Below are 12,643 nucleotides of genomic sequence, written 5' to 3'. Positions count from 1 at the left end.
CCTGTTTAAAACTCTGTTCTCACTGACCATAATCAGTGGACCCTGGCTGGTGCTATTAAGGTTTGTATCAACTGGGCTCATAGGGTTGTTGAATTATTTGCCCGAATAAAAGCAGAAATAGATCATCCCACATTCATTAGATATTGCTCAATAATTTGTGTGTTTTATTTAGTACATATAGGACATACTGAGTAACTAATCTGCAGACTCCCCTTGTAAATAGTCAGCCCAGTCTCCAGGTTCACTATGGTCACCCTATGTCACTGGCTGCCATGTGGCCTGACCTTTCCCTGGTATCAGGGAGCTAACAGTGGATATCTTGGTTTTCACCTTCACACTGAACTGTTCAATGAGTTGTGATTATCTGGATCTCAGTAATCCCACATTCTATTGTCTGTTTCTTCACCAAAACTTCTTAACACATGGCTGAGGTCACTATCATAGTATCCAGAGAAGGCTAAGGCCTGGAAAAGTAGACTTTCTTTTCATTTTCCAGATTCTTCAAAACAGTAATCCTTAACCCTGAACCAACACTAACCATCACTTCTCCCATTCATCTTCTCTAACTCACAGGTAAACACTCCAGCTTTCCTACCTTCAGCTGCAGCAGAGATCACAGCAGTGAGCATGCAGGCAATGGGTACAAGAAAACACTAGCAGAAAACTGTGATGAGGACCTCTGTGGCCAATGGAAGGGAGTTAGAGAGAGACTGTAGGTGACACCATCTGGCATGAGCCCAACAATTAATGCAGATCGCAATGGAGTCAGAACTAGTGTGAAAAACAGATTGCTTATTAGGAAGTACTCAGACTACAGAGCCAGTCCCTTACCACAAGGCAGGAGAGGGAACAGAGAGCAGCATTCATGTGACCTCATATTTAAAGCCTTGCTACATCACTCTGACCACGCCCATGTATGCGTGGTCAGCCTCACCTGTGCCAGCCCTTCAAGTGGGTGTGGCCAGCATTTCCCCCTATACCCAATGGTCTCTCAGACATTTCCACAAGCTGAAGGTACAGAACACACCTTCAAAGGCATCACTACATGGGACACTGAGTCAGAAAGTAATCTTTACAAGGATGCAAACCTCAAACAATAATTGTGTGAAAATAATAACCATGTGTGCCCTATTACAGACATATGTTGGAAGCCTGAAGCATAGACCACTTGTTCCATCAACTGTGTAAAATAACATTAATCATGGAAGGTCTGGCTACTCTTCAACCTCTGAGAAAATAAAGAGAATGGTTTTCAGATGATTTAGAATTCGCTTAAATTTCCAATTGAGCTAATAACCATTACCAACTCTTAGAATGACAGATTCATTGAAAAATATGGAAAGGTTCATTCATAAAATGTTTATTTCATCATATATAATGTGCCCAATGGATGATTTAGATTCTCCATAGGTAAAAATTGATACACTTATTAGAAACTAAACAAACAGTAGTTAATAGGATGTGACATTGCTGAGGACCTCTAAAGGATTGTTATAGCAGGAAGGGGAAGCCACTTATTCCAACATCTAAACAGCAGTAAGCCTGTTTGTGAGAAACCACATGGGACAGTCCCCAGCCTCCTATATTCCAAGAGATGTCTGCTAGTTCCCAGCAGCCTCAGTAGTACTTCATTGTCTCTGCTGGTCTTGAGCACAGGGAGCATTGTGTCTGTGTTTACACTGAAGGTTCTTTCCCATGTATTTGCAAAGTGAGACATAGCAGGTGGTTCAGATTTTAACTATTGGCTCTTGGAGATATCCCTATTAATACTGGTTTCAATGAGAAGCTGTGTCTCAAAAAATCAATACAAAAATAACTGTAGATCTTGACTTGGCTGATTGGATGTGTATCCATTTCTTCATTCCTGCAAATCTCATATTTGTGTCTTGTTTATTTATTCCTGATCCTTGGGCTGTGAGTATTTGAGATACAGTTTTTTTCATAGCAATGGAGACACAGCTGTCAACTGTAGGCCATAGGGCTCCAAAGAAATACATACGGTGCTTGCTTCCTTGTCTGTTATTCTATGAGAACTTCAGGGATATTGCCCAGATATGCCTCCTCTTACTTGGAGAAAGTGAGTCAATGGAGGAAGGCTTAAAGGTTCTTCACGTTCATGGCATTGTCAGTGTGCCTCTCTGTGCCTGCTTGTGGATCAAACCTTGAGCCATCAATGTCTGCTCCAGCCACTCAGCCTTTAGTTTGAAACCATGGACTCGATTATTGGAAACCATAATCCCAACTAAGTTCTTTCTTTCCTTACATGTTTCCTTCATCACAGTTGGTCTTGCTGTTTTGTCTCAGCTACAGAAAAGTTACTAAGACAAACTTTCTCAGTTTTTTGCAGTGAGAGGAACTTCTCAGAGGACACAGCTGGAATTTCTGTGGCTCTTAGAGAAATGATCTGGCTCTTTCAATGCTAATGTGACACATCCAGACCCAAAGTGATCTCTCTTAGATTTAGATGAAATGTCCAATTGTGTGTGAGAGATTTTCTAGGTGAGTAGATCTCACTTCTCATGAACATTATCATGTGATCAGATGCAGATGTTCAATGCCTTCCTGGTGGTGTGATCCCATATTCAGGTCAATTAGAAGACAATAAACCATCCTTGAAATGCCATCTCCACACAGACACTGAACTAACTTTGCTGAAGGACAAGTTTATAAAAATCTCATGATGAGAAGAGATGGAATTCATGGAGAAATAAACTGAATTAGCTAAAAGTACAGCTGGATCAAGTCTGAACCTGATGTGCACCATTGTCAGGGAGGGGAGGGGAGGTTTGAGCCTCGGTAACATTTGTGCACCTGTAATGGGCCCCTTCTTACCCTTGATTTCCCCTTAAATATAAATGCTACTCTAATAAAGAAATCTTACTGAGGATCTGCTTGAATCTGAGAGAAAAAAAAGACACAGGAGCATCCATGTTTATATATAACAGCAGAAACACAGGAGATATTTTGATGACAACATTAACCCACAGCACAAATATTTAGAGAGACTTTCTAGGGAACTAGAAGATGAAAGGAGCCTAAGCTGCTGAGAAGATTGCTCAGTTATGCCTTCATAGTCTGGGGGATGAACCTGTGTTCTGTGCGTGCTGTGCGCTGTCTGGTGGCCGTGAGCGGCCTCACAGTGAAGTTTATGTCTGGGTTCACACTGAGATCACTCACTGTATATGTAGCACAGTAATAAGTGGCGGTGTCCTCAGACTTCACACTGTTTATTTGCAGGTACAGAGTGTTCTTGGCATTGTCTCTGGAGATGGTGAACCGACCCTTCACGGATGGTGCATAGTTTGTGGTACTGTCATCATATTTAATTTCTCCAACGAACTCCAGCCCCTTGCCAGGAGCCTGGCAGACCCAGTCCATCCAGTAGTCACTGAAGGTGAATCCAGAGGCTACACAGGAGAGTTTCAGGGACCCTCCAGGCTTCACCTGGCTCCCCTCAGACTCCACCAGCTGCACCTCACACTGAACACCTGAAAACACACAAAAAATCCTGGTCAAGAAATCATCACACATGTGCACTGTCCCTCAGATTAATGTCCACTCACACAATCAGCATCTACCGCTCTCCATAAATTACCTTTTAAAATAGCAACAAGGAAAATGCAGCTCAGCCCCAACTCCATGCTGATCCCTGAGTGAAGTCTTGGGATCCACAGCTGAGCTCCTCTGTCTGAGCTGTAAGGTCAGGACTGGGCTGCTTTTCATGAGCAGAGAGAGGGCCCATTTGCATGTCTTCCTGCTTAATAGCAAGCTCTGTAGTGGAGCCTGGATTTGTCAGGTCCTGGGTTCTTTGTTAATTTTCTGGAGGAATCAGATCATAATGTTAATGTTGGGGAAATTGTTATTAAATCATATCATTTTCAAATCATCCCCTTTATCCCTTTCTCTATAAAGACTCATTTTCATGTTCATTTCAACTCAATTCTCCGCATCTGGGACTAAGAGAGCAGTGACATTGCTTTGCAGTGCTCATTATTTGTGAAGTCAGCACTACTGTGTGGACCTCATTCCTGGTGAACATAAAACTCCTTCCATAGCTATAGCTTTGTGAGCAGCTGCTTCCTGAGGTTGGGAAACTCCCTTTCTCTATGGAGGTCATGTGACATGCCTGAATCCCAGTGTTCAGCTAATCACATGCATGAGCTTTTCCAGACAGTATGTGTATTTCTTGTTTTATCATCTAATTCCATTTTCCTTTGCTGCACGTTTACCTATTTGTCCACAGAAATTGGGAGTGACTGAGAAGCTGAACTTCAAGGAGAGCTGAGCTTTGACTTCTGTGTCTGCAGGTGGCCCTGTCAGAGGAGCAGCAGGGAGCAATTGAGGTTCAGGTGTCACCTCACCAGGATATGAAGCCCGGATGGATGAATCTCTGATTGGAAAAACCTGGAGGCCACAGACTACAAGATGTCTTTTGCTTTTGCTGTTCCTTTTCATTTTTGCTGCTGCCATCTTTCTTTGGTATCTTGAATGGTGTCAATGGGTGTGGGGAGACCCCCACTGCCTGTAATACAGTGTGTTCTCATGTGGAAACATCCCATTCTACTGGACATATCTACCTATGCATTATTATGAAGATGATTTCTTCTTAAGCTGTACTGTCTAATTGATAATAATAAACTTAGTTTAAACATTCGTTTGATAATGAAAAATAAATACAAGTAAGTGTCTAACAGCTAGGGCGTCTGAGTTTCACCTCCATGGCTACATAGACTGTAGTTCAGGTTAATGAATAAGGAAAACAATTGAGTCCCTGGAAGTCAAGCTGTGTCAAATTCTTTCAATCTTAATGTTGAAAGATGCATTCACAGGTTTTGGTGTGCATCGTAGCTTCAACCAAGCCTGAAAATAACTGCAGGTTGAATTAGATGATTTGATAATAACTTTGAGATGAGATGTAACAGAAAATATCTAAACATCACAAGGACTCATAGTTGAGTTATAAATTAATTAAGTTAGGGTCACAAATGCAAAGCAGCCTCATTTTTATTAGCGGACATGCTTTTATCCTCAGGATGGTTGGTGATCAAAGATGATGATTAATATCTTGTACCAATTTCTTCCTTCAATCTCCTGATATAAAAAGTGACAATGCTGGTTTTCAAGTATAAATTTAGATTTTTTCATTCTTTTAAGATTTCTTATAAGATTACCTTTCAAGGTAAAGAATGAAATGATTGGCCCTTTCCTTGCAGCCACAAATTGCAGCCTGCCAGCAAAAGAACTGTCTGAGAACACCTTGCTAGCTTATGCTGTTAATCTATAACAGGTTGCTGGGGTATGGTTGTACATGGGTTACATCAACAACTTTCTTTTCATCTGTAATATGTATAATGTTTAAGCATATAAGAGATGTGGAAAATATACTATTCTGTTTGCTTTTATTCATTGCAATTATTCTCTTGAAAGTTTGAATGTAACCACATTGTAATGTTTGTATTGCTTGAAAGATTTTGCTGGGGTATAAACACTGTAAGGGAAAATAAGAATCAGGAGAAGGGAAACATTAAGAGAGAAAGAAAGGACATATCTGGATAGAAATGAGACAAGAGAATAGAACTCAGAAAAAGCATAAAGAAGGAAACCATCAAAAGAGTGTGCATGTCTTTTCCCTTAACCCCCTCAGTTAAAGTGCCATAGACCCTGACTCCATGGATTCTGTTTGAGCCTTGTGATGCTGTAGTCTGGTCCCCCAGGCAGGAAACAAGTCCTCCAAGTGAGCTGCACAGCCACCCAGAAGGACGTCCTCACTTCCATCACACATCCACTTGTCTTTTATTTCTCAATCTCATTCATGCTCTATCCCAGGCAGTTATAATTCCTAATTTTCCAGGGGTCCTTAAGTCAGGCTTTCCTTTTCTAGAGGCTACAGAAGTTAACATACAGGATGCACATCTGTTTGATTTCTCAGTCAATATATTTAATTATGAAAAATGACACAGGATTGCTTAGTGTGCAATTGTTTGAGTGGTGACTGACATGCTGACAGGACACTTGAACCTGTGGCTCTAACATCTGTTAATTTACTAATTGACATTTGAATGGGCTCCAGGTCCAGAAATGTAGATGACCCAGCTGAGCTCTAGGATATCACCGGAGAACAGTGTTGGCCTCCGTGTTTAGCATCGAGTCAAGCAGACTAGAATACAGGTCAGCTCATAGATTTCTGCACATGATATAAACTCAGGAGGGACAGTGGTATTGGGAAGCTTTGGTTTAGAAAACACAGATGTGGGCAGATCTGAACCTGATGGACACTGCAGGGACAGAGGAGGAGAGAGAGAAGATTCCAGACCAGCTAGATTTTATGGTCTAACTATCTTGGTTCTGCATAAATTCTGGCTTTTTTTAACACACATTCTATGAGAATTATAATCATGAAATCTGACCAAGCCTCTGCCTAGAATGTGAAAATATTCAGGAGTGTCCACCAACTTCTTCACCATGTGATTTCATTGACAAAGGCGGGGTCCTTTATGTCCTCATCTCTATCAGTTTGCATTTAGTTCATGAGGGACTATGCCTCATATTTTTATACTAGTACAAAAATATAATGTTTTGAGGACATCATATCACTTCAGTACATACATGTAGAGAGAGAATTCCGGGGAAACTTGTTAGATTAAAAAAAATGGAGCCCATATACTAGAGAGGACCATGTCTGCATTATTTGCTGGGCTGAACCTGTGCTCTGTGTGTGCTGTGCGCCCCCTGGTGGCTGTGAGCGGCCTCACATTGAGGTTTATGTCTGGGTTCACACTGAGATCCCTGACTGTGTCTATAGCACAGTAATAAGTGGCGATGTCTGCAGACTTCACACTGTTCATTAGCAGGTACAGAGTGTTCTTGGCATTGTCTCTGGAGATGGTGAATCGATCCTTCAAGGACGGTGCACACTTTGTGGTACCGCTATCTCCATTAATTTCTGCAATGCACTCCAGTCCCTTTCCTGGAACTTGGCAGACCCAACCCATCCAGTAGTCACTGAAGGTGAATCCGGAGGCTGCACAGGAGAGTTTCAGGGACTTTCCCGGCTGCACTAGGCCACGCCCACACTCCACAAGCTGCACCTCACAATAGACACCTGCAAACACAGAGACTCCTGTCAGTAATTGCCAAACAAGCTTGGTATTTACACCACTCTTGTATGCAAACCTACTCAGTACCTATTCTTCTCCATAAATTACCTTTAAACAGAGCAACAAGGAAAACCTAAATCAGCCCCAAATCCATGGTGTGGGTATTGTTCAGTGCTGTTCACTGAATGGCGAGACCTGGGATTCCAGGGCTGGGCTCCTTTGCCTGAGCTTCGGGATCAGTGCTGGGCTGGTTTTCATGAGAAGAGAGAAGCCTTATTTGCATGTCTTCCTGGTATATGATAAGTTCTGTTGTGGGAGCCTAGAAGTGACATGTCCTAGTTTGTGTATAAGTGTGCTTGGGATAGTTTGGCAATAAAGATAATGGCTGGAAAGTTTTGTATCATATTAAGATATTCTCCTTGGTAATCACAGAGTGTCATCTATTTCATTTATACTGGCAAACAGAAGAAAGATGCATTTTAGTGTTAATTTCTCCCCAGTTCTCCATGTTCTGGATTATACAGGGTAGTGGACATTGCTTTATCATGTGCTCTGTAGCTCTTTTCTGTAAGCATTGTCCTTACTGTGTGGACTTCAACCTTGATGGACATAGCACTCCCTGAGTCGTATGTAGCCCTGAGTACTGCTGTCTGCTGAGGTTGGGAACCACTTTTATTGTGAGAGGTTAGTTTAGTGGAAAAGTTAATATAAATAAAGACAGGATGAAATGTTGCCCCTGATAAAACAGGGGCTTCAGAGGATAGAAAATAAGTACAATGAAATGTCACACAGTTAGAACATGTGACTTTCTATTGCAGAATCTTACAGACTGTGGCTTAGGTTAAACATTAAGAGAAAGATCTGAGTCACAGAAGCCCAGCTAGCCCAAATTCTTTTAATCTTAGTTTTGGGATATGTGTTTACAGGTTTTAGAGTGCATCAGTGATGAAACAAAGCTTTTAGAATGACTTAAGGCTAGGAGAAGGTGTTTTTGCTAACAGCTTCAAGGTGAAAACCTTGGGAAATAACCTGAACGTTAAAAAGGCACATAGTGGAATGAGAGATCTCATTAAGGCTTGGGAACAAAAATACAGTGGCCAATTATTATTGGCTGACATGCCTTCCTTGCTAGAATTGGTGGTGACAAGAGGCAATGATTAATTCCTTGTGCCAATTTCTGCCCTTTCCCTTACTGATATAATATGTAATATATATGCATATAAACAGATCTGGTAATGAGTGGGGGTGCACCCTGAGGATTTAAAATAGATATGTTTCTTTTTCATATATAAATTTTAGGTTTGTGATTATTCTAAGATTTCTGGGAATATTATCTTTAGAGATAAATAATAAAATTATTGGTCCTTTCTTTGTAATTGCAAATGCAGCCTGGCAGTAAAATAATATATTTCTTCCTTAGATACTGTTAATCTGTAACAAATTGCTTAGATATGAATGTATGCTTTTTGTTGGGCGATTTGTTTTGCACCTGTGAAACATAAAAGGATAGCCATGAAAGGAATATGGAAAACATTCTATTTTTTTTTACTTGTATTCATTGTAATCATTCACTAGAAAAGTAGAATGTAACCACATGGTAATTTTTGTATTGCTGGAAAGATTCTACTGTGGTAGGTGAGCTGTAAGGAAAAAAATAAAGACATAGGAGAAGGAAAACACAAGGAAAGATGTAGAAGTAGAGTTAGAAGCCAGACAAGAGACATAGAGGGGACCGATCCAGATAGAAGTAAGAAAAGAAATAAAAAACTGAGCCAGAAGCTGACACAGAGACCTTAAGTGTGTGTGAGAGTGTGTGAATGTGTGTGTGAGTATATTGTGAATATATATAGGAAAGTTCATCCGACTAACACATGAATGTTCGAAAGAAAAACTTTAAGTCAGACAGGCCTGTAAAGATGTATGCCTAGAACTTAAAGAAACAACTCTCAACCCAGATAATTACATATAGGAAAACTATATGTAAAAATTAAATGAAAAAATAAGACTTTTCCACGTGGAAAAAATGGTTAATGAAACGTTTGATCACTAAACAAGATATCAGGCCTTAGACAGTGGCTTCAAAATGTGACTAGTTTATCAAATTGACATACAGATGGCTGCTGTGATGATGATGACAGTGATAGGGAATTTAAAACCTGCTGAGTTTGAAACTGACAGCCTCCTTTCAGATATATGAAATTAATATTTGCCTTTCCAACAAATTTTACACTAAAAACCCCTCCCAAATGAACCAAAGCAAACATACCTCAGAAATGCTTGCATAATAATGATGGTTGCAGCAACATCCCAATTACTAAATTATGGAAACAAACTATGTATCTCTTCATGATGAAAAGTTTGTATAAGCAAAACAACAAAAGATTTTCATCCACATGGAATATGGAACTTATATCAGTTAAAGAAAATGAATGTAGCTAGAAATAAATGTATTAAGACCATCTCAGAAATCAGACAATAAATGAGACTAAAGTCAGTAGTTTTCAGATATTACATGCTTACATACAACTCTGAATACAGATACAGGATGAAGTATAAGTGAAATTGTCTAGTAGAATAAAGGTAAATTAAGAGGGAAAAGAATATTAAGGGGGGAGATTACGGAGAAAATAACCCACTGTACAAAATACATGTGTATAAAATTCTAAACCTATGCAAAATTGATATTTTTACATTTCATATCTTATATTCTTTGACATTTTATTCCATGTGTCAAATAAAGTGTTATCATATCAAGACCCCATACGCCCCACGGGTTCCTCTTGGGACTTTCCAATAAGGCTTGGGCCTCTTCATGACCGGTCTTTATTCATTAACTAATGACACAATGAATCCAATCAGTTCTATCTATATACACATAGGTGGAGTCTTTTACTAGAACACAAGAAATCTCCATAAAACTTCCAAAGAAAACTGATTGTATTTTTCTCATCAGTCATCAATGCCAATAGATTCTCAGCTGAGTGTGGGTCCTCAGGAGTTTCTTTCCATCCAATGTAACAGTTTTAAAAATTGTTATACTATCTTCAGTGGTGTGATCAGGAGAGACAGGCACCAAGGTATATTGTGATCCTCAGAGGAGAATTTATGGAATTCAGTTCGAGTATCCTATCATGTGGGTTCAAGCAATCAACCTGATGTTGCCAAGTTTGCCAGTGGACACCTTTACCCACTCAGCTACTTCACAGGCTCTGACAAAATAAAATGAACCCAATGTTATTTTTAAACTGTTTTCTCTCCTATCATACTGTGCATTTTTTGTTTCACATTTTGTCGGTATATCATAGTTACAGAGCTGTAGTTTTGGATTTTTTGTGTGCTGGTGTGTAAGAGCATTCATTGTTTGCTTTTTGTTTGGTCTTATTCCCTTTGCTAAATATATTTTGTTTATTAGTATTTTCCTGGAGAGAGAGACAAGGTGTAGATTTGGGTAGAAAAGGATAGATACATCAAAGATCTAGAAGGAGTAGATGGAAGGGAACCAGTGACCAGAATATATTATACAAATGCAAAATGTAAACTGAACAAAATAAACAATAAAATAAAAACACAAAAAATTAACAAAGAATGTTTACTGTATTTGAGCATGGAAACATCCCATGTCAACAACAGCAGGTGCAGGTCAGCTAGTAGACTCAAGAAAGGAAACCACAGAGAACACAGAGTCCCCTCCACACCAATCTCATCTCTCTACTGGGATTCTTGACTATATTGTGCCCCCTGTTGTTTCTGAGCTCCCTTGTTGGTTGGTCATTGCTTACACTGAAACTACACTCTCTGTCTTGATCAGTGACATAGTCCTGAAACTGCAATGCTCACAGAGCTCAGGTGCAGGGATAATCAGCCTTGTTTACTGGAAGATGCTGACTGGATGTTTCAGAGATGGATTTCATGTGGTGTCAATATTACTATCAATGTACCTCTCAAAGCCAGGCTACTCTCAGGTGGAGTAGGATCCAGCTCTAGCAGTTCCCAATATAATAAAATGGCAACAATATAGAGCAGGGTATTTGCTGCCTTCATCAGGCTACACCTGGGGTAGAGCACCTGAGGTCAGAGACAAACAGTAGGTCTTCAGGTCAGCTGTAGTCCCCATATCCATGTATGGCACATTCAGATACAGGAGTCAAGGGAACCAGCAGGCAGCACCTTGGTTCTCATAGAGAGGTTAACAACTATAAAAGATATATTACATTGAGAAGGATGTAGAAACCAAACAAATTTACACTGTAAATCAATTTCCTGTCCTCCAGTTGGGGAAAGAGAGGAAATTACTTTGACAAGAATTCTCACGGATATAGATACATATCGTTAGACACCTCTCTCTCCCACACTCTTTCCCTCATCTCCTTCTCTCTCTCTCTCACTCTCTCTTCCTCCCTCCCTCCCTCTCTCTCTTTCCCCCTCTCTCTGTACCTCCCTCACTTTCTCCATCTCTCTCTCACACTCTCTCTTCCTTCCTGCCCCTCTCTATCATCCCCACTCTCAAACTCTCTCTCTTTCACTTTGTCTCCCTCTCTCTCTCAACCTCTCTCTGTGTCTCTCCTATTCCAGATCCATGGTGCTCTTATCCATGGACAGGGCATGGGGTAATATAACTCTCCAGGATTTGAATGTTTTCACTCATTAAGGATGGATCTGGAAGGGACTCCCAGGAGTGAGAATAGCAAATATAAGTGAGTATAACATTGTTTCCATGTCAGTATAAATGTCTTAATTGTAGCTACACATATTAAAACAAAAATATATGACACAGAGACTCAGCTGACTGCTGTGTGTTTTGATCTGATTCAATATCAAGAATCAGAAGCACTTAATGTTGCCAGAAAGAAGCATCAGGAGCTAGGAGCTTACATAGCTTCCCTTCTGTCTAATCCACAGTATCTTAATGTAATGATGTTGGCAATGAAATCTACACAAAACATTGGAACCTGTTCAGTACACAACTTTCTTATCAGCTTCAGCTACCATTTACTTCTTAGGGACTGGGGCATCTACAGTGCTGCCTGCAGGTTTGGAGAATCTACTGTCATAAGTTTGTCTATGGAATCATACACAGTGCCCAAACTATGGCTATAGACAACTTGTTTATCCACCAACTGTGGAAAATAACATTAATTCATGGAGGTTGTAGCTACTCCTCAACCTGTGAGAATTTAAAGAGAATGGTTTTCAGATGACTTAGAATTTTCTGAGATTTCCAATTGAGCTAATAACCATCACCAACTCCTAGAATTACAGATTCATTGAAAAATATGGAAAGGTTTATTCTTATGTTTATTTCATCAGATATAACATGCAAATGGATGCTTTAGATTCTCCATAGGTAAAAATTGATACTCTTATTAGAAACTAAACAAATAGTGGTTGTGATGGGTTATGACATTGCAAGGGGCCTCCAAAGGATTGTTTAAGCAGGAAGGGGAAGCTGCTTATTCGAACATCTAAGCAGCCAAAAGTCTTGTTTTTGAGAAAGCACATGGAACAGTCCCCATCCTCCCATACTCTAAGACATGTTTGCTAGTTCT

General features: G+C 40.0%; 1 gene segment (V, D, J or C); it reads right to left on the bottom strand.

Moving 5' to 3' along the window:
- Positions 1-3,060: 3,060 nt before the first annotated feature.
- On the bottom strand, positions 3,061-3,641 carry LOC113831994. The segment is given in 2 exon segments: positions 3,061-3,488; positions 3,596-3,641. Coding segments are annotated over 2 exon segments (474 nt in total).
- Positions 3,642-12,643: the final 9,002 nt, after the last annotated feature.

The sequence above is a fragment of the Cricetulus griseus genome, chromosome 5 (assembly GCF_003668045.3).
Source record: "Cricetulus griseus strain 17A/GY chromosome 5, alternate assembly CriGri-PICRH-1.0, whole genome shotgun sequence".
Taxonomy (NCBI): Eukaryota; Metazoa; Chordata; class Mammalia; order Rodentia; family Cricetidae; genus Cricetulus; species Cricetulus griseus.
Note: the sequence above shows the minus strand (reverse complement) of the source record. Positions and strands in the feature narration are given on the sequence as shown.